General features: G+C 49.5%; 6 protein-coding genes across 6 annotated transcripts; 4 read left to right on the plus strand and 2 right to left on the minus strand.

The window, feature by feature from the left end:
* The first annotated feature begins 458 nt into the window (after nucleotides 1-458).
* FVEG_17422 (ATPase) lies at nucleotides 459-5533 on the plus strand. Its single transcript, XM_018906664.1, has 7 exons — nucleotides 459-1352; nucleotides 1402-1682; nucleotides 1738-2193; nucleotides 2245-2874; nucleotides 2921-3627; nucleotides 3678-4579; nucleotides 4627-5533. The coding sequence occupies exons 1-7, from the start codon at nucleotides 678-680 to the stop codon at nucleotides 5377-5379; spliced, it is 4404 nt and encodes a 1467-aa protein (XP_018761110.1). The 5' UTR covers nucleotides 459-677; the 3' UTR covers nucleotides 5380-5533.
* Nucleotides 5534-5951: 418 nt separating this feature from the next.
* On the plus strand, nucleotides 5952-7194 carry FVEG_13013 (hypothetical protein). Its single transcript, XM_018902395.1, has 2 exons — nucleotides 5952-6113; nucleotides 6170-7194. Exons 1-2 carry the CDS (start codon nucleotides 6025-6027, stop codon nucleotides 7041-7043), a joined length of 963 nt encoding a protein of 320 aa, XP_018761111.1. The 5' UTR covers nucleotides 5952-6024; the 3' UTR covers nucleotides 7044-7194.
* Nucleotides 7114-9420, minus strand: FVEG_13014 (hypothetical protein). The gene is made up of 4 exons (XM_018902396.1): nucleotides 8263-9420; nucleotides 8088-8211; nucleotides 7580-8037; nucleotides 7114-7531 (listed from the first exon to the last, which is right to left on the minus strand). The coding sequence occupies exons 1-4, from the start codon at nucleotides 8738-8740 to the stop codon at nucleotides 7218-7220; spliced, it is 1374 nt and encodes a 457-aa protein (XP_018761112.1). The 5' UTR covers nucleotides 8741-9420; the 3' UTR covers nucleotides 7114-7217.
* Nucleotides 9421-10302: 882 nt separating this feature from the next.
* FVEG_13015 (hypothetical protein) lies at nucleotides 10303-12057 on the plus strand. The gene is made up of 6 exons (XM_018902397.1): nucleotides 10303-10645; nucleotides 10693-11068; nucleotides 11122-11239; nucleotides 11293-11357; nucleotides 11406-11436; nucleotides 11493-12057. Exons 1-6 carry the CDS (start codon nucleotides 10469-10471, stop codon nucleotides 11833-11835), a joined length of 1110 nt encoding a protein of 369 aa, XP_018761113.1. The 5' UTR covers nucleotides 10303-10468; the 3' UTR covers nucleotides 11836-12057.
* Nucleotides 12058-12105: 48 nt separating this feature from the next.
* Nucleotides 12106-14766, minus strand: FVEG_13016 (hypothetical protein). The gene is made up of 4 exons (XM_018902398.1): nucleotides 14246-14766; nucleotides 14053-14193; nucleotides 13664-13994; nucleotides 12106-13601 (listed from the first exon to the last, which is right to left on the minus strand). The coding sequence occupies exons 1-4, from the start codon at nucleotides 14750-14752 to the stop codon at nucleotides 12268-12270; spliced, it is 2313 nt and encodes a 770-aa protein (XP_018761114.1). The 5' UTR covers nucleotides 14753-14766; the 3' UTR covers nucleotides 12106-12267.
* Nucleotides 14767-16033: 1267 nt separating this feature from the next.
* FVEG_13017 (hypothetical protein) lies at nucleotides 16034-18614 on the plus strand. Its single transcript, XM_018902399.1, has 4 exons — nucleotides 16034-16455; nucleotides 16515-16708; nucleotides 16764-17226; nucleotides 17276-18614. Exons 1-4 carry the CDS (start codon nucleotides 16126-16128, stop codon nucleotides 18533-18535), a joined length of 2247 nt encoding a protein of 748 aa, XP_018761115.1. The 5' UTR covers nucleotides 16034-16125; the 3' UTR covers nucleotides 18536-18614.
* The last annotated feature ends 1601 nt before the right edge of the window (nucleotides 18615-20215 follow it).

The following is a 20215-nucleotide window of genomic DNA, read 5'->3' on the forward strand; positions in this document are numbered from 1 at the left end:
GAGAGAGAGTGACTCAGCGCTGCCTCACGGGGAAACGCAGCTGCCGGCCTCCGTGGACGACACCGCAAATGGCGGACGGAGCAGGGATTCGCCATAACCCCCGATAACTCCGCAGGCCGCAGATCGACAAAGCCCACTGCACTAAGGCACTGGCACAAACCTAATTGCTCACTTAGTTTTTCGCAAACCAGCAAATCCTCGTCATCCCCAATGCGTAGCAGCGTCGACGGCCGCTGCTCTCGGACTAGCGGGGACGCAGGCAGCCCGACTGTATGGACTCGATGGAATAGGGTGTCAGCGTGGCTGAAGTATGTCAGACGCATACTTTGGCCCTACCGAAGCTCCGACCACGTCGTTTGGCTAGGATGACAGCATTGTCGGGGTGCTGTCGGGCCCGGCACTTGGGGGAGTTGAAGTTTATGAGGTTTCTGTTATCTAACTTAAAGCCCAATTCATTTCCGCCCAGAAAGTCAAAACCCATTCCATAGACAATTCACTACTTTCTCTTTTAATCTTAATTTTGGCTGAGCTGATCAATTGCCTGACAACGGGTCAGAGGTGCTTGACTCTATTTTTCGACAGTCACATTCCAGTCAGATTCACACAAAAACACAACAAACAACAGCCCCACGATTGAGAGAACCTTACTTTTCTTTGATTTGAACAACAGCTTCAAAATGACGGAGCGACACTCAATTGAGAGTCCACCAGACTCAATTGAAATGGAGCATTCAACGGGCAGCGAGGGCACATACACCCGCCCATCGCCCCTTACACGAAGCAACACCATGATCATGGACGAGCAAGACCAACAAGAACTGCAAAGAATCGCAACTGGCATTTCTCAACGCCGCAGACAGAGCTTCGCTACCGTGCCCTCCAGAATCGCTACCATCAACGAAGAAGATCCCGCACTAGACCCCGCAAACAAAGCCTTTGATCTGTCGAAATGGCTACCGGCTTTCATGCGCCAACTGCAGGAAGCAGGTGTCGGCCCCAAGAGCGCTGGTGTCGCATTCAAGAACTTGAGTGTTTATGGTACCGGAGCGGCGCTGCAGCTTCAGAAGACTATGGCAGATATTGTTCAGGCGCCATTGAGGATTGGTGAGCATTTGAAATCGGGCAAGAAAGAGCCAAAGAGGATTCTGCATCAGTTTGATGGCCTGCTGAGAGGTGGCGAGACGCTTATTGTTCTCGGTCGGCCTGGCTCAGGATGTTCCACACTTCTCAAGGCTATGACGGGTGAGCTTGAGGGACTGCATCTTGGAGAGGAGGCGATGATTACATACAACGGTATCTCGCAGAAGGATATGATGAAGGAGTTCAAGGGCGAGACTGGTTATAACCAAGAGGCATGCATCCCATCAATCCACTCTGACGTTTACTAACAATTGTGAATAGGTCGATAAGCACTTCCCTCATCTCACGGTCGGCCAGACCCTCGAGTTCGCTGCTGCATGCCGTCTCCCCACCGACCCCAAAAAGCTCGGCCTTGCTGAAACTCGTGAAGAAGTAGTCAAGGATGCCACCCAGATCGTCATGGCAGTCTGTGGCTTGAGCCATACGTACAACACCAAGGTCGGCAATGACTTTATCCGTGGTGTCTCGGGTGGTGAGCGAAAGCGTGTTAGCATTGCTGAGATGATGCTTGCTCAGTCGCCAATGGCTGCATGGGATAACAGGTAAGTACAAGTGATTTATATTTTGTGATGAGCTGTGAGTCTAACATGAATATAGTACACGAGGTCTAGACTCCGCAACCGCTCTCAAATTCGCCCAAGCCATCCGTCTAGCCTCCGACTACACCGGCTCCGCCAACGCCCTAGCAATCTATCAAGCCAGCCAAGCCATCTACGACCTCTTCGACAAGGCAGTAGTCCTCTACGAAGGACGCCAGATCTACTTCGGCCCCGCCCACAACGCCAAAGCGTACTTTGAGAAAATGGGCTGGGAGTGTCCTGCTCGTCAGACAGCGGGCGATTTCCTCACTTCCGTGACGAACCCTCAGGAGCGAAAGGCCAGACCGGGTATGGAGAACAAGGTTCCTCGTACGGCGGAGGAGTTTGAGCTCTACTGGCATAACTCGCCGGAGTGTAAGAGGCTGAGGGAGGAGATTGAGGTGTATCAGCAGGATTATCCTTCTGATAACCGCTCTGAGGCTATTGCGCCTTTGAGAGAGCGCAAGGCGCTTGTGTAAGTTCCCCCATCACCTCGAAGGATCAACGAAATGCTAATAATGTATAGTCAGGATAAGCGTGCTCGAGACAAGTCTCCATACATCATCAGCATCGCGACTCAGATCCGCCTGACGACCAAGCGCGCGTACCAGCGAATCTGGAACGATCTCTCCGCGACAGCAACACACGTCGCCATCGATGTAATCATGTCTCTAATCATCGGTTCAGTCTACTACGGCACTGGTAACGGATCCGCAAGCTTCTACTCCAAAGGTGCTGTTCTCTTCATGGGTATTCTCATGAACGCACTCGCCGCCATCTCCGAGATCAACAACCTGTACTCCCAGCGGCCTATCGTCGAGAAGCACGCTTCCTATGCTTTCTATCACCCCGCTGCTGAAGCCATCTCCGGCATCGTGGCGGACATACCGATCAAGTTTATCTCGGCAACTGTGTTCAACATCATTCTGTACTTCTTGGCTGGTCTTCGTCGTGAGCCTGGTAACTTCTTCCTGTTCTTCCTCATCACGTATATCTCAACTTTTGTCATGTCTGCGATCTTTAGGACGATGGCTGCAGTCACGAAGACGGTTTCTCAGGCTATGATGTTGGCTGGTGTTATGGTATTGGCGCTTGTTATCTATACTGGTTTCATGATTCGTGTTCCGCAGATGGTTGATTGGTTTGGCTGGATTAGGTGAGTGACTTCTTACTTTCTACTGAGTATCTGCTAACAGTCACAGATGGATTAACCCCATTTACTACGCCTTCGAGATCCTGGTCGCCAATGAATTCCACGGTCGCGAGTTTGACTGCTCCCAGTTCATCCCCTCCTACTCTGGACTCAGCGGCGATACATTCATCTGCTCAGCCGTCGGATCCGTAGCAGGCCAGCGAACAGTCAGTGGCGATGCCTTCATCGAGACCAACTACCGCTACTCCTACTCCCACGTCTGGCGCAATTTTGGCATCCTCCTTGCATTCCTCGTCGGATTCATGCTCATCTACTTCATCGCAACAGAGCTCAACTCCAAGACCGCTAGCAAGGCTGAGGTTCTCGTCTTCCAGCGCGGTCAAGTCCCCGCTCATCTTCAGGACGGTGTTGACAGGAGCGCTACGAATGAGCAGCTCGCTGTGCCTGAGAAGACGAATGAGGGTCAGGACTCTACTGCCGGGCTTGAGCCACAGACTGATATCTTCACCTGGAAGGATGTTGTGTATGATATTGAGATCAAGGGTGAGCCGAGACGTCTTCTGGATCACGTCACTGGTTGGGTCAAGCCTGGTACCCTCACCGCTCTGATGGGTGTTAGTGGTGCCGGTAAGACTACTCTTCTTGATGTTTTGGCTCAGCGAACTACCATGGGTGTCATCACTGGAGACATGCTTGTCAACGGAAGACCTCTCGATGCCAGCTTCCAGCGAAAGACAGGATACGTCCAGCATCAGGGTGAGTGTCATTCCAGCATTAATTGACTTGTCAGTACTAACACATCTCAGATCTTCATCTCGAAACTTCTACCGTCCGCGAAAGTCTCCGCTTCAGCGCCATGCTTCGTCAACCCTCAACCGTGAGCGACGAGGAGAAGCATGAATGGGTCGAGAAGGTCATCGACATGCTCAACATGCGAGACTTTGCCAGCGCTGTCGTCGGTGTCCCCGGAGAAGGTCTCAACGTCGAGCAACGCAAGCTTCTCACCATCGGTGTTGAACTCGCCGCTAAGCCCAAGCTCCTCCTGTTCCTCGATGAACCTACCAGCGGTCTTGACTCCCAGAGCTCTTGGGCTATCGTCGCCTTCCTTCGCAAGCTTGCCGATGCAGGACAAGCTATCCTCTGCACCGTGCATCAGCCCAGCGCCATTCTGTTCCAAGAGTTTGACCGCTTACTCTTCCTTGCTCGTGGTGGTAAGACCGTGTATTTTGGTGATATTGGTCAGAACTCACGTACGCTTCTTGATTACTTTGAGAAGGAGGGTGCCCGGGCTTGTGGTGATGATGAGAACCCAGCTGAGTGGATGCTCGAGATTGTCAACAACGCTACCAGCTCCCAAGGTGAAGATTGGCATACTGTTTGGAAGCGCAGCCAAGAGCGTGTCGCTGTCGAAGCTGAAGTCGCGAGGATTGCATCTGAGATGTCGTCAAAGAACCCCCAAGATGATTCTGCCAGCCAGTCCGAGTTCGCCATGCCTTTCCGTGCACAGCTTCGCGAGGTCACCACGCGGGTCTTCCAGCAGTACTGGAGGATGCCCACGTATATCATGTCGAAGCTCGTTCTTGGCACGGTCTCTGGTCTTTTCGTTGGTTTCTCTTTCTACAAGCCTGACAACACGTTTGCCGGCATGCAGAATGTCATCTTCTCCGTCTTCATGATCATCACAGTCTTCTCTACCATTGTTCAACAGGTAAGTCCCCTACCACCGTTAGCCTTACGGTATACTGACACTTTTAGATCCAACCTCACTTCATCACCCAGCGTGACCTGTACGAAGTTCGCGAACGACCCAGCAAGGCCTACTCATGGAAGGCCTTCATCATTGCCAACGTCATCGTCGAGATCCCCTGGCAGGCTCTTACTGGCATTCTCATGTATGCCTGCTTCTACTACCCTGTCATGGGGGTGCAGAGCTCAGCCCGCCAAGGTCTCATTCTTCTCTTCATGGTCCAGCTCATGCTGTACGCCAGCTCGTTTGCTCAGATGACCATCGCTGCTCTTCCTGATGCTCTCACTGCCTCGTCGATTGTCACTCTCTTGGTCCTCATGAGTTTGACCTTCAATGGTGTTTTGCAGTCTCCCGATGCTCTTCCAGGTTTCTGGATCTTCATGTATCGCGTTAGTCCTTTCACCTACTGGGTTGCCGGTGTTGTATCTACCGAACTGGGTGGACGTCTCGTTGAGTGTTCACGATCCGAGGTGTCTGTGTTTAATCCTCCATCGGGTCAGACCTGCGGCGAGTACATGAAGGCTTATCTCACGCAGGCTCCTGGTCAGCTTCAGAACCCTGATGCGACATCGGACTGTCAGTACTGTTCTTTGTCCAATGCCGACCAGTTTATGGCTGGTAACAGGATCTACTACACCGAGAGATGGCGCAACTTTGGCATTGTTTGGGCCTATATTGGCTTCAACATCTTCATTGCTGTTGCTTCTTACTACATCTTCCGAGTTAAGAAGTGGAACCTTGGAAAGAAGAAGAAGGCCTAAGCTTGGAATGAGTTGGCGGTCATCTCATACTTGTTTTCTTGGCTGGAGTCGGTTTTGAATCTCAGATTGGTCCCATAGTGGCAAATATTAGTCTTGTAATAGCATTTAAAAGTGTTTAATAATTTTATATTCTAATTTAATATTCCGTCGCTCTAATAACTACAACCTCTGTTTGGTGCCTCATTATGTTAAGTTTCTCACTTCTGTCTGAGAACTCAAACCTCGGTCGGGATCATTTATTTGGTTACATAACGAGGTTCATGGCTACAATAAAAGTTTGTTTAGCGATACAGGTGGCTGATGCTCTTCTCTCATAGCGCCATATCGCAGTGAGCGAATGTGTCAGACAATAATTTCTGACAGTCAGTGACTTTGTCTTGTGAAATACCTGACTATCTGGATTTGGCTGATGAAGGATGAATCATAATGACTGACAAGGTTCAATTCATCCAGCGTCAGCGAATCTTTGAACAGCTTCCTGATCGAGACAGCCCCACCCGGTAGTGAGTCACGCGATCATCAGCATCTTGTCGCATCTGAAGCATAATTCTAGATGCTTATTTAAATGCAGACAGCGCTCTGAATTATCTACACATATTTCGCTGAACATTTGCTGCGAATCTACCACTACATTCACTTGCAACCATGACATCAACGAAATCATCTTGTTCACTCTGTGATGTCTCCTTCGACAACAGTCAAGAGCATCGAGTGCATGCAAAGAGTGAGGCTCAGTAAGTTTCATCACATGCATATAATGCAAAACACGTGCATACTGACATATCCTCAGTGTCCAAGCTTTGAGGAATCGTGCGGCTGCTTCAGGTCTAATTGAGCAACCAACTGAGGACAGCGATACATTTTCGCACACAAGCAGCGACCCAGAAGATGAGCTCTCAACTAGCGACGATAAAAATGGAGACGAAACTTCGAACAGTGCGATCCCTGAATTTGACCCCACAAAATGCATCATCTGCACACACAGCGACGAAACCTTTGATAAGACCCTTATTCACATGGAAACAGCTCACGGTCTACGGATACCGTTCCGAGACCATTTAATCGTCGACTTGGAGACTGTGGTATGGTATCTCTACTTCCTAGTGGCTACATATCGCGAGTGCATCTACTGCGGTACGCGGAGACGAACAGTAGAGGGAATCCAGCAACATATGAGAGACAAAAGCCACTGCAGGGTTGAGTTGACAGACGAGATGCAGGAGTTTTATGACCTCGAGGGTCTGAAGGCTCATGGTCGAGAGAACGCTGTTTCAGTTGATAACGAGAGTCTTCGGCTATCATCTGGCAAGATCCTTTCACATCGCGATGCTCCCGTCACAAAACCACGTCGAACATCGCCGCAGGAAGACACTGAGGAGAAGAGGGCACCTCTTCCCAGCCACGCAGCCTCTGATGCTCTTACAGCCAGGGATAAGAAAGACGCCGCTCTTGCGTCTCAGCTAGCGCGGCTTAGTGTCAAAGATCAGCAGAGTCTGATACATCTGACATCATCAGAACAGAGGAGTTTTCTGCTGCAGAGAAAGAAGGAATTGGACGCAGTTCGTCGGGAGGAAAGGAAGATGAGGTTGAAGACGGAGAGATTGAGTAACAGGACTATGATGACGCATTTTAAGAATGATGTTCCTGGGAGGAGTAACGGATGAGGGGTGAAATGGCTGGTTGCTTCTATTCGGGACATACATGCTTGTAGTTACGGACGACTTAACTAACTTGGTAGTGCTAGAATTCTTTGAGATACTAATGATCTTTATTTTTATTCACCATGCCGTGTATGTATGATCTATCGTGTTCTACGTGACTCTGTGAATTCTATCCGTTCAAACCAATTCGCATTCAATCAGACTCTCGACTCCATTCGCGACGGTCCAAATGTTGCTAATCTTAAGTCCAGCTTCTCCAAGTAGCTTCTCCCAGTTCTGTTGGGTACGTTCTCGCGAAGCAAGTAGAGTAAGCATCATAATATCCAAAGCCGTAGCCTCCCACTGAGCGCCAGTATTAGGGATGACGTTCTCGTTGATAAGAAGCTTGCTATAACCGGGCTTCATGGCAGCCTTGACTTGGCCCAGAATCTTGAGACAAGTCTCGTCTGACCAATCGTGGAGGACGGAGTGCATGTAGTATGCGCGAGCACCTGGGTTCCGGTTAGAGAGCGTAAGACAAGGGATGTAGGGTTACTTACCTTTAATGGGCTGCTCGGTATAGAAGTCATACTTCATTCGCTCAATCTTGTTGTCTAGTGAAGTAATCTGATCAATAACGACAGGTAGATCCTGGAGGATGAGACGACCTGGCGCATCAGGGAACTTGCGGCAAAACTCTCCAATATCATGACCAAAAGAGCCACCAATGTCGACCAGAAGAGCAGAGTCATCAGACTTCTCAAACCCATCGATAAGCTTCTCTTGAACAGGGAAGAAACCTGGATCCATCCAAGACGGTCGACCTTGACGGTAGCCGCCCATGTGAAGATGGAACAGCTGGCCGTACGGTGGGTTGGTGTGAAGATGCTCGAAGAAAGTCTTTTCAGTCTTGTAACCAAGCTGTAGGGGAGAGTTGCTTATGTCAGTGGCATCTTTCCATGAGTTGATGTCGGCCCATTCGTGGAATTGACCGAGAGCGTTGAGACAGGCTCCGGAACTAGAGATCGTGTTAGCATAGATGTATGCTAGAGCCTGGGATGTTCTTACATGCAAGGGTAGCCAGCGTTGATGAATGGAAAAGCCATCGACTTGATGAAGTTTGTGGCTTGGTATGTATCCTGATCAATCTCGGTGATGTATCCCATGGATGAGACATGTCTCACAAGACGGGCTTAATATTATTAGTCACATAGTACTGGAGTTGAGACACTGATACACTAACCAAGAAGAGCAGCCTCAATGTTCTTCTCCTTCGCGACATCAGCGACCTTGAAAGGCCCATCAATCTTGGCGACATGAGTCCAAACTTCCTTGACAGTACCAGCCGTCAAGGCGCAGTGAAGCGAGGGCTCGGCCCAAACATGACGAAGCATGGTCTCTCTGGGAGTTTCGAGTGACTGCCACAGGCTCTTGGCCTTGGCCATGAGCTTGAGCCGCACTGTCGGGTCATCACTATCTAGATCGCCACTAAGAGAATTAATCTCTTTGATCAGGGAGGGAACGGCTTCAATGTTGGCGGCGTTCAGAGCGATGGATACATCGGGCTCTTCCGACTTCGTACCGTTGGCATCTGGGGTGCCGTCTGAAGAACCAGAGGAGCTCAAAGCTGAGACGGAAGCCTCGAGCTTCTTCTCGGCTCCGCGGTATTCCGTTTCCGGGACGATATGTCCGTTTGTGTGAGAAACAGTTGTGTCAGCCATAATGAATGATTTTGTGAAAAGAAATGCCTGTGTATGATCCACTTGAGAAAATGGAAGCAAGGTAGGTAATGTCAATGAGTGAGTGATTCAGGAGGGAGCAACAGCAATAAAAAAGAAAGGAAAGCAACAGAAGTGCCCAGAGCTCGTCAATGCATGGCATGATAGCTTGGCTGTTGGCCGAACCTGTTCCTCCAACCGTTACAGGTCCATCCTCGTGCATGCAATAGTGAAAATCGACCAATTGGACATCTTCGCAGAGAACCAGTCGTTCGGGTTGCATTCAGAAGATCTTCGAAACGGCTTGACACCACCTTCCTGGTAAGCCTTTTGCATACCAAGGTTATGACAAGATGCAGTGATTCGTCTGCGAGTGCTGATCACTGGGTCATACGACGATATTGGTGCGCTTGACGGGACACAGAGAAGGATCTGCGTTAAGTGAACGGGTATCTGGGACAAAGCTCCGTTGCGAACCTGGGAATTGTAACGTTGAACCAACAGCATGGTTTTGATCCTGATCAGGGGCTTCGCCGAGTGCTACGTCGAACCAACACAGCTCAAACCCTTGTAAGAGGGGAAAGAGAGGACAACTTGACACCAGGCCCAAAGCAAGTGAGGAGATGGCTAGAAGGTGGAACAGATCCTTGGAAGTAAACGAAGTTCATCTGAAGACTATAGCTTCTTGGAGTTGATGGAAATATTACATGGAAGCATGGCAGAATAGTATACTTCTTTATAACATATTCACATGTGATACAGAAGAAACTCAGATATCAGAAAGTATGCATGCTATGGAGCAATGTGGCCGCCAAGAGTGGAGCCAACAGTTGGTAACTGGTACCGGGAAATTGGGCCGCTTCGCCAATTGAGCCGCTTTTGGGTCGCAGTGTGCCAAGCAAAATGACGACTGGGAATAGCCGAATATACGAGGAACGCGATATAAGTACGCGGTAAAGCGTAGGTACGGAGTACTCGTTAATGTTATGTCTAGATATCTTAATAGACAGCATCTATCTTCGCTCTCTTTACCACTGCAGTGGTCTGATCAGAGCATGCCAGGAATTGTCTTTCACGGCAGGGATTGAAGAAGTATAATTATCATATCAGTTGGTTCTGATGTCAAGCAAGGGTTACAACAATCCTTGGCGACACATCCTTCGGAAGGTTTGGATCGACACTTCGTGCTAACCCCTGAGTCTCAGTCTCAGTCGGGGAATCGGAAATGGCCCCCACTATCTCCGTAACGGTTGTTGGTTGTTGGTACGCGTCGACAATCTGCAACCTCACTCCACCGACAACCTTGTCCTTTTACTCCAAGTCTGCCCTCCTTGCAAGATTTAGCCACTTCAACGGTTCAAGTCGGCCAAGTTGAGACATGTCGACACATTTAGCGATAGAAAAAGCACTGTTTCGGCGAATGCGGCATCATGGTTGCTCATCCTTCAGCAGCGTCGTATTAACAAAAATTCCTTTTCACGTTACCAAAACTTAATCCTGGCTTGTGATGAGATTCCTGACAAAAGGTTCGATGATCCATGGTATAGCATGGTTGGACTCCTGTGCCTCTCATCAAACAGCCATGCCTCCCCCCCTTTCGGCAAACATGTCTACTTGTTCCTGCAGGACATAAGACCCAATCCTCTGGAGTTGACCCATCCAACATGAGTGAATGAGACCTTTTCCTTCTTTCTTGAGTTGTTTTTCGTATACGTGTGCGCTTGGCAGACAATGTCTTCTCCCCATCACACGCAGGCGTATCTCGACGCTGATAAGGGCCCGACTATTCTTGGGCTAGTCATCACTGTCTCTATTCTGAGTACAATCTTTGTGGCTGGCCGTGTGTATACGCGAAAGAGGATCATAGGCGCACTGCACCTTGATGACTGGTTCACAATAGTTGCAGTGGTTTGTTCCCCCGCAAGTTTTATCTGTGTGTCGCTAATTAGCTTCAGATCTTCGAGTGGTGCCAAGTCGGTGTTACAGTTGTGGCTGTTAAGAACGGCAATGGCAGACACTTTGATCTTCTAAACGTGACGCAGCAGCAGAATGTCATTCTATACACTATCTTGGGCTTCCCGTTTGGCGTCATGGCCTTTGGGTTTCCCAAGCTCGCTGTCGTCGCGCTCATCACACGCCTCATGAATCCCGGACGATTACACAAGATATTTCTATGGGTGCTGGCTGGATGTTGCATGATGGGTTTGATAGGGTGTATCATCATTCTATTTGCTCAATGCTCCCCTGTCGAGTCGCAGTGGACGTTCTCGATCACTGATAAGAAGTGCTGGAGTCCTTATGTTCTTGTCAACTTTGCCATTTTTGCGGGCGGTAGGTAAAACGCGTTGATGCCAGGACAGGATGCCATGCTGACATTTGACCAGCCTTGTCTGCATTTACAGACTTGTACCTTGCTGTGTACCCTGCCGTGGTGTTGTTCCATCTTCAAATGAACAAACGGAAGAAAATTGCCCTGTCGTTTGCTTTGGGTATCGGCTCAATGTAGGTTTCGCATTGTCGCCTTGATCGGGAAAGATGCTGACCTCCAACTCTAGCGCTACCATTGTAGCCATCTACAAATGCACCCGTCTACCATCGCTTGCAAGTAAAGACTTCTCTTGTAGGTGACTTGTATCCTGTGTCGCGTCCTTGTACTAACAACTGATAGACGAGACATCCGACCTTGTGATCTGGACTGTGTAAGTAACACGATATGCGCTGGCATACGAACGACCACTAACCTCACACCTGCCAGCATCGAAGCGAGCACCATCATCATCGCCTGCTGTATCCCAGTCCTCCAACCCCTCGTAGACGCTCTATTGGGCCGCCGAGCCTTCGGATCCTCCCCCGGCTACAAAAACTACAACTCCTCCGGATACCAGAACTACGGCAACTCCCGAACCGGCCCAAACATCGAGCTCAGCGACAGCAGGAAACTGCGAAGCGACGATCGAGGAAACATGACGAATGTAAAATATCTCGGGTCCGGGGCCGCGGAGCTTGACTCACAGGAAAGCATACTGCGGCACGATGGTGCAAAGACAACGGATGCTCATTCTGTCAATGCGCCGACTGAAGGTGAAGTTTCTCGATAACGGTAATGATGCCGAGCTACGGATCACGATTGTAAGATAGTTAGCACGAATGCCATGCGTCTATGTCAGAAGTTCTAAATTACAGGCGACTCTTTGAAGAACAAGAAGTCGCATCAATTGGAGTTCAGACTGTGTTTAGCGATGTCACAGCCATTCCGCCGCAGCGAGTAGCCGACCTACCTAAGAGATGAACGCGTAATCTAAGACTTTACTAAACTTGCCTAAACTATCCTAAAGTTGGTTCAATTAACCTAATCTTTATTCTTCGTTGCCAAGATACGTGGCCGTGTTGCATCATCAACCTATACATTTCCACCTGATGATCGTCTTCAACATTCTCGGAACCAAGGTATGTCTTAAAGTTAAAGTAACAAAATTCATTGGCTATCGCGCTTTTAACAGTGCAGTCTCATCCAAGTATCTATTGGCTAACTACCTTTTCCTCCTCGTCACTGGCAATTTCGCTTTATCCTCCTCCTTTATTGGCGGGAACATCTCAGTGAGGTTCGCGACATGTGACCCATTCATAGGCTGCCCAAGGTACTTGGCCTCTGCATCGAGCTTCTCGTAAAAAGCCCCCGTCACTTGTTCATTACGGTAATCCAGGCGGTGACCGCAACGATATGTCGTGACATCGTAGATGCTGGGGTTATCTTTGCAGCAGTAACCCCAGCAGTCTGAGAACAACTCCATTGCTGGCACGTAGGGCGACTCGCGATGGCTTTGCTCAATAATGTGCAGCATGGTTGGGATGCCGACCTCGTGGAAGACATCGAAGGACTTGAAGATTGGTGCTGCGATGATGTAGTCCTTGAAGAATTTGCGGGGGATAAAGTAGATGTCACTCCAGCCGACACAAAACTCGTTGATGTCAATTTTGAAGCCTAGATCCAAATGATCCAGCTGAGCGCTTGCAAGTTGAGCTTTGAGATGGTAGTGAGGACCGCCCCATCCACCCCAGTCATAGCCCTTGGTGTCGTTCATGCAAGAGAACTGGGGTCCTACGGGCTTCATCTCAGGCCATGTCATGGGGAAGTAGATCTTGTTATGATCGATACCGCCCCAGGCTAGAGGATCGATCCAGGCGTCGAAGTGATAGTAAAAGAGGCCGTCAATTTCAGGCTCCTGGTCGAGGATCAGCTGCATTGTATCGGCGACCTGTTGGTAGATGTGAAAGGTGAGGGTGCTCTGGTCATGGGTGATGTTGTGATACTCTGGCTTGCGTCCTTCAGCCTTCATCATATCTGGCATTGAGATGTGAATATCGCGGAAGAAGGGCTTGTACTTCATCAGAGTTGGTATGCGCTCGGGATGAACGGAGTTCCATCTGATGAAGGCCATGGTGTTTTTAAAAGGCGATGTGACGACTTTTGGAGGGTCGGCCTCTTGCGTTGTTGCCACCGCCAACGTGCTTGCATCAGTGGGTGTAGTGGATATAGACTTGGTCGGCATGGCGACTTGGTACATCGCCAGAGCCATCACTGCCATGACTGTGATGAGAGTATTGATGAAGATGAACAATATCCTCTTGTTCTGAACAATGGCGCCGAGTTTGGAGAAGAAGCCGGTCTTGGGATCCGTATCGGATTTCGTGGTGGTGGGTTTGGGAGCGGGGTTCTCCATGTAGAGCCAGGTAGCGACAAAGATGATGAATGTTCCCGGAACAACGAGGAAGCTCAGAGATGTATCTGAGATGAGAGGTGCTAGGTAGAGTAATATTCCGGTCGAAAAGGCTGTCGCGAAACACTTGACGAGGGCATCGGCATCTAGATGGAGAATCGTTGGTCAGCTTGCCATTCTTGGAGAACGACAGGAGGCCTGGACTTACATTTATATACGGCAGTGATTGCGAGGCCGATAAAGACATTACTCATAATGACCAAGAAGGCGTGAATGCTTCCATATCCCTCAAAAAAGCCCGGCTCGTTAGAGCTTACGCACTTGATGGTGATATGACAACAGAAGTTGACAATTGTGCCAGAGGCGTACAAGATCATGTTATTGGCGTGAAGGCTCGAATCATCTGCTTTCAGAAGAACCTGGTTGTAGACGCCCGACGATGCGCTGAGGAACACCTGAAAGAGTAGAAGGGCGTATGTGTCGAGAGGGTAGAGAGCGCCCTTGCCGGGCTGATATTGTGTGACGATTAGGCCACTAAGCTGTGAACAGTCATTTGTCAGTCAATGACTCTTGGAGTGTTTGGAGATTGAGTCATACCTGCATGGCGATTGCCATCCATTGCGTCTTGGACACCTGCTGATTGAGAGTCGCAATCATGACCAAGGCTGTGATGAGCGTGACGCCGCTTTTCGTCAATTGGATGGTGCCTGGATCCGCCATCTTATAACTCAAGAAAAGCTGATCATCATTAGCCCATACTCCAACACCCAAGATAACAGGAAATACTAACCGAGTTGTTGATAAGAATGTAAATGAGCGCCAGGTTGTAGAACCCAAACCGCACATCATTTCTAACCTCACCACGAACATACCCCCAAAACGTCCGCAGCCCAAAAGGCAACGGCGCCGCAGAATGCCCCGAATCTCTTGACCCCTCATCGTCCGAGTCTAGCGCAGAAGCTTCCCCATCTTTATCTTGAATCTCCAAGTCCCGATGCTCATCCGCCAGCGACGCATACGCCGTATCCGAGCCTCTCGTCGAGGGCCCAACGCCCGTCTGCGCTCTGGTCTTACACTCGCGGTAGAAGAATATAGAAGAGAGTATCAATTTGAGAAACTCGGAGATGGTGATTGACCCCGATGGTGAGAATGCATATGAACCACCGCTCTGCGCAGTCTTCATGATAACGCCGATACCGACTTGGATGCCGACGAGCCCCAGCGCAGCGATGTACGCTGCTCGTTGGGGACTGCTGTTGCGCAGCGACAGCTTGCGTAGAAACCGTGTTGCAGACATGATTCTGTTTCTGCGTCGTCTGATGAGAATGAGAAAAGAACGGGGAAAAAACCAAGTGCGCGGTGAAAGTTTAGTATCACTTTAACAAGTAGCTTACACCTCTGCAACCGTAAAGATACGATGCTCCTGCGTCGAGAACACACGCCACGGATATCAGCTCGCCCTCGTTCACATAACTCGACGATACGCCACATTCCTCAGTCGTAAAGTTTGGCGAATCGCGGTTGAGCACTAACCAGGAACAGGGACCCTGAGGCATGCTGTATTCGGTAGTGGGCGCTCCAAACGGGATTCTAGAGCGTCTAAGTGTTTAGGGCTGAAAGGTGTCACCGAGAAATGGGGTTTCCGTTGCCGGGACCCGGGCTGGAAGCTTGTTTTTCTCTGTTCGCCCCTGTTTGCGGCCAAGGGTCCAGAGGCAGAACAAGGGGATTGTGTGAGGGATCTGCGTTCAGATAATTCGGGGGAGATCCAGATTGCGGTATGACATGTCTGGGCCATTCCATTATTTCCATTTATCTCTACTGGTGCAAGCTTTGTTAGTTACCTTAGTGTATCTTTGTTAGTTACCTTAGTGTATCTTTGTGGCGCGCCGCTTTAGTGATCAGGCCCAATACGGACATCGTGGAAAGCTTCCAGTGAGAGGGCGCTGGAGTAAAAAGCAATTGCTACAGCTGCGCACATTATCAACGCAAAAAGTTCACGACAATCATTAGGTAATACGAGCACTCTAAGATTACATTCTTCTTGCTTGGCGATGCGTTTCACATCAGTCGGTGCCACGCGGCTGTCTCATGATATCTACAGGAGCCGTGTCAACCACGGACTATAGAAGTTCCCGCTCTAGACTAAATGCGGCGACAGGCATGCCAGTCTAATACATACTCCAACAAGCCTTCCGTCGGATACGGGATTGCCATGGTAGCTATCGAAGATCCAGACCGTTGATTTTACTTTGGATTCGCTAAAGAAGACCCCGGAACGCCTTCCGTCGCGATATCTACTCGTCCATCTTTTCCCCTACAATCAACTCAACATTCCTTGCTTTCTCAGATGGAACTAACGCCAAACCTTGTACATCCCGTCGAGAACGTTTCCTGGCGCGCGCCGAACCCGGTTTCGGTCGAGAGCTATGGCCACACCGGTTTGTAAATCGTTCTCGGCGGAAGTCTCGAGGGAGTGGCGTGCCTCTGGAACATCGCTAACTGCGGTTTGGGGATTGAGATTCCAGCTCGATGGATGAAGGGAAGGAGACTAACTACTCCCGCACAAAAGCAGCCTTGGTGAAGGGCGATTTAAAGTGATTGATCACCTCGAGATTCGTCACAGTCAATCCCCTCATTGTTAAACTCGGCGATAGTTTTGCATCCTTCATCATGCCTCACATTCATGATAACGCTGTTACCAATGGCCACGGAGATGACTATGAGCCTGTCAATGTCATTATTCCTATTGGCGGTATCGGCTCCCGCTTTGCCAAGGAGGGTTACCGTTTCCCAAAGCCCCTCATCAACATTGTTGGACAGCCGATGCTCCTATGGTTGATCGACAATCTCAGCCTTCGCCCCAAGGACACTCTATGGATTGCTGTCAATGAGCAGATTGACCATGAGTTCAGAATCGGTCAGCTCGTCAGCAAGAACTTTCCAAAGGTTAACATGAAGCTGCTGTTGTTGAGACATCAAACGAAGGGTGCTAGTGAGACTGTAAGTACATCTCCAACCATGACCGTGGCCATTGTCTAACACTGCCTGCCTCACTTCAGCTATACATGGTCACCCAGAGCATGACCAAGGAGCATCTGCAACATAGAACAGTATCTCTTGATTGCGATACGATTTATTGGAATGACATCTTGTCATCTGTGCGCAAGCTACCCAGCGGCCATGGCGGTTGCTTCTACTTCATCGACCAAGGCGACAAGCCCATCTTCTCTTACATCCAGACAGAAAACGAATCGTAAGTCGCCAGTCCCATACACATCTTACATCCCGATATTAACTGCTATGGCCAGACCCGGTGCGCAACGAATCGTCGACATCCAAGAGAAGAAAGCAATCAGCAACAAAGCCAACACAGGAGCTTACGTCTTCCCCTCCGCCGCCGACCTAAAGATCTGGGCCGCTGAGAACCTCGACGTCAAGCATCCCGACGGTGCTGAAGTCGGCGAGTACTATACCTCACAAGTCATCTCTATGATGGTACAGAGCGGTGTTCCCTTCATCGGCTTGCCTCTCCAGAAGAAGGACTTTGCTGTCGTTGGCACCCCAGAGCAGCTGCAGGAGCTCCTCGCTGCTCTGAAGAAGGATAATCACAGCATGCCTGCCACGTTGAAGAAGCGCAGGTTTTGTTTCGACTTGGACATGACCCTCGTTGGAGTCCCTGCTGTTTCGGGCGACTACTCCACCTGTCCACCCATCTCCAAGAACATTCGTCTCGTGCAGCAACTGTACAAGGCCGGTCACTACATCATCATCGTAAGTAGAACAAACCCACCATTCAACTTATGTACTAACATCTTCCCAGCAAACAGCACGCAGAATGAAGACTCACTCTGGCAACCCCGGCAGAGTCCTCGCCGACGTCGGCCTCGTCACCTTCAAACAGCTCTCAGATTACGAGATTCCCTACCACGAGATCAACTTCGGCAAGCCCTACGCCGACGTGTACGTGGACGATCTTGCTGTCAACGCCAATCTCGACACAGCGCGTGAACTCGGCTGGATCCTCGACGAGCCTGAAGTCACACCCCGCCTCGGCCAAGTCCGTAGGAGTTCGGCGGAGGATGTCAAGAAGGCTGGTATGATTGCTGCGCGTGACTTCAACACTGTCCAGATCATCAGGGACAAGGTCATCAAGTCGAGTAAATCAGAGGCGATCCTTGGTGAGCTGTACTTTTACGCTCATATGCCGCCTACGCTGTCTCGTATCTTCCCTTCTGTTTATAGCGTGGATTACATCCCTGCTACTTCGACCTACAGCATCACCATGGAGAACCGCCGTGGGCGCACATTCTCTCATCTCCTCGTGGGTCGCTCGATCACTAAAGGTCGACTGACCAAGTTCCTCGAGACTCTGCATACTATTCACACTGCACCAAACACCACCTCACAGCCCGTCATGGACGTCCCAGAGGCGCTGGATGCTAAGTTTGCACCAAAGAGACCTGGCGATCACCCCATCAACATTTACGCCAACTACGGCACCAAGCTGCGAAGCAGGTACTTCCAGCACCGCGATCGCTACGACGCGCTGGGTCCACTAGCTGCCTCGCTATTTGCGCGCCTAGATGAGTTCCTTGACACATACGAGGCTGAGGAGAAGGGCGTTCACGCCAACGTCATCCACGGTGATCCAGTATTCAGCAACGCCATCATTTCAGACGACGAGCGGACCGTTAGCTTTATTGATGTGCGGTGCCAGCTGGAGAACTACCTAACTCCCGAGGGCGACATCAACTATGATCTCGGAAAGGTGTTGCAGTCACTGTGCGGGTATGATTACATTCTCTTCATGAGCGCTAATAACTATGACCTCACGGGAGCGCTTGAGGATGATAAGCCGCTGTTGGATGAGGCGGATACTGAGTTGTTGAACGAGTTGCAGGAGCAGTTCTTTGACTTTCTCAAGAACAATTATTCTGTGAGGCTACATCGCAAGACATTGTTCCGCGTCACGGCATCGTTATTCTTCAGTCTTATTCCTCTGCACCGAAAGGAGTTAGGAGCTGTATTTCTGCGCATGTGCAAGGAGACGTTGGACAAGGCTGGCGGTATTGGTTATTAAATCTGTTTGTAACATTATTAATGTATATATATATACTCATCGAGGCAAAATTGATGGTCCTTGCTTGTTACATGACCCCAATCAGACTGTCTTTAATCTCGTTCTGCCTCGTATACCAATGCCGGGTTGGGTAAGCTTTAACGGTCAGTTGCTGAGTGAGATGGTCCCCTCTTTCACGCAAATTGTGGACATGAAATCAGAGAGGCGTGTATCTCGTTTGTCAAATTCGCCAAGCCCTGGAATTGACTAGATGTATTTATCTCAATTTCTAGTAAGTGACTGTACGTATGTTTCCATTTGGTGTACTCGAACTCATCAGTACTGAAGGCAGAAATCTCAAGCTCCACCCAAGTCTTGCAATTCCCATGATTTCCCTCTTTGGTAGGCAGCCAAAGAGTGACTCTGTGATCTGACCCGTTGCCTTTTCTGAACAAGAAGCTATCCGACGACAATCAAGACCTCATGGTATCCTCGTCTGGAAATTAAACTCACGCGTGGTTGCCTGGTGATATTGAGAGTTTGGTCCCGATTCCAATGTTTCAGCCGTATTGCAGTTAGGAACTGGGTGAAGTAGGACATACCGCTCCATAGCAGATGCCATAGCTGAGTTGCGACAATGGTAGAGTTTTTTAATCACTGTTCGCACCTTCATGGCATATTAAGGTCGGTTGGAATTTAAACACTAGGTAGCTCAAGCAACGGACAACCACTAGGTACTATCAACGTAACAACCAGCCCACTGATGCAGTTCTAACAGGTTCAAATTGCTGTCTGAACTGTCGACACTACGTTAATTTCGCCAGATCGATCACATCGCATTTAACGGACATGATGACTGGGACCGCGAGGACATAATCCCACCTGCAAAGCTGGAGAATGACGTAACAACTCTGTAGGCTGAGAGCAATATCCCTCTTTTTACTTCATCGGAGTGCCATTAGGCCTCAAGACAGTGATCACCGCTTCCTTAGTCTGTGATCTGGTATCCAGGAGCAAGGGGATTAACGAGCTGCCCTGAGAACCGGACTGAGCTGTTTATATCCCAGCGCCTGATTTACAGAGCACGAGGGAGTAAGCCGAGTATCCGGGGATTTTAACACATTGTCGACCGATTAAAAGTCTGGTATTGTATGTATAACTTAGCTTTTACCTTGTCGATGATCAAGTTGACATTTGTTTTCCCTCTCTGTATCGCTGGAATGTAAGCGTTACTAGCCATTTTACGGAGTACTAAGTTCAGGCTTGGGGTTTTCTATTTATGGTTTAGCTCTTGTTGGGCATGTTGTTAGGTGGCTAGCTGATAAGCATTATTGACGCGGGAGCGGCTAAACAAGGCCTAGTGCTAGAATTTAAGAAGATATTTATATCTATGTTACTGATTCATTATAGGTGTAAAGGTGTGTGGTGTGATGGTCATGGTGGATATGCTGAAAGTAAAATACCTTATTATTCTTAGCCTGTATTTATATACTGGCGCGGCTTCCCGATTTGAGCTGCTATGCGCTGGTTAAATCGAAAATGGCTGGCTCATCACCATTTGTTTAACTACAGGGACCCGGGCAAACAGAGGTGTATCTTTATCGAGCTGAAAATTTGTGGCTGGCTGAACCTGGGTTCAAAACTCCACGCCCGTCTCCAAGTTGATTGACGAATGCGCTGTTGGCGGTTCGGGTGTCATAG

The sequence above is a fragment of the Fusarium verticillioides genome, chromosome 11 (assembly GCF_000149555.1).
Source record: "Fusarium verticillioides 7600 chromosome 11, whole genome shotgun sequence".
NCBI lineage: Eukaryota > Fungi > Ascomycota > Sordariomycetes > Hypocreales > Nectriaceae > Fusarium > Fusarium verticillioides.

What these genes read in the sequence shown, in the direction of transcription:
- FVEG_13016 (XM_018902398.1), bottom strand. Translation starts at nt 14,752, where the DNA reads ATGTCTGCAACACGGTTTCTACGCAAGCTGTCGCTGCGCAACAGCAGT. An exon ending in ACATTCTTATCAACAACTCG is followed by an intron (nt 14,194 to 14,245) that starts GTTAGTATTTCC and finishes AATGATGATCAG; the next exon opens with CTTTTCTTGAGTTATAAGAT. An exon ending in GGATGGCAATCGCCATGCAG is followed by an intron (nt 13,995 to 14,052) that starts GTATGACTCAAT and finishes GACTGTTCACAG; the next exon opens with CTTAGTGGCCTAATCGTCAC.
- FVEG_13014 (XM_018902396.1), bottom strand. Translation starts at nt 8,740, where the DNA reads ATGGCTGACACAACTGTTTCTCACACAAACGGACATATCGTCCCGGAA. An exon ending in CATTGAGGCTGCTCTTCTTG is followed by an intron (nt 8,212 to 8,262) that starts GTTAGTGTATCA and finishes AATAATATTAAG; the next exon opens with CCCGTCTTGTGAGACATGTC. An exon ending in TACCGAGCAGCCCATTAAAG is followed by an intron (nt 7,532 to 7,579) that starts GTAAGTAACCCT and finishes ACCGGAACCCAG; the next exon opens with GTGCTCGCGCATACTACATG.
- FVEG_17422 (XM_018906664.1), top strand. Translation starts at nt 678, where the DNA reads ATGACGGAGCGACACTCAATTGAGAGTCCACCAGACTCAATTGAAATG. An exon ending in AGACTGGTTATAACCAAGAG is followed by an intron (nt 1,353 to 1,401) that starts GCATGCATCCCA and finishes AATTGTGAATAG; the next exon opens with GTCGATAAGCACTTCCCTCA. An exon ending in AGGATACGTCCAGCATCAGG is followed by an intron (nt 3,628 to 3,677) that starts GTGAGTGTCATT and finishes AACACATCTCAG; the next exon opens with ATCTTCATCTCGAAACTTCT.
- FVEG_13017 (XM_018902399.1), top strand. Translation starts at nt 16,126, where the DNA reads ATGCCTCACATTCATGATAACGCTGTTACCAATGGCCACGGAGATGAC. An exon ending in ATCCAGACAGAAAACGAATC is followed by an intron (nt 16,709 to 16,763) that starts GTAAGTCGCCAG and finishes TGCTATGGCCAG; the next exon opens with ACCCGGTGCGCAACGAATCG. An exon ending in CCGGTCACTACATCATCATC is followed by an intron (nt 17,227 to 17,275) that starts GTAAGTAGAACA and finishes ACATCTTCCCAG; the next exon opens with CAAACAGCACGCAGAATGAA.
- FVEG_13013 (XM_018902395.1), top strand. Translation starts at nt 6,025, where the DNA reads ATGACATCAACGAAATCATCTTGTTCACTCTGTGATGTCTCCTTCGAC. An exon ending in CATGCAAAGAGTGAGGCTCA is followed by an intron (nt 6,114 to 6,169) that starts GTAAGTTTCATC and finishes ACATATCCTCAG; the next exon opens with TGTCCAAGCTTTGAGGAATC.
- FVEG_13015 (XM_018902397.1), top strand. Translation starts at nt 10,469, where the DNA reads ATGTCTTCTCCCCATCACACGCAGGCGTATCTCGACGCTGATAAGGGC. An exon ending in GCTTTGGGTATCGGCTCAAT is followed by an intron (nt 11,240 to 11,292) that starts GTAGGTTTCGCA and finishes CTCCAACTCTAG; the next exon opens with CGCTACCATTGTAGCCATCT. An exon ending in TGCAAGTAAAGACTTCTCTT is followed by an intron (nt 11,358 to 11,405) that starts GTAGGTGACTTG and finishes AACAACTGATAG; the next exon opens with ACGAGACATCCGACCTTGTG.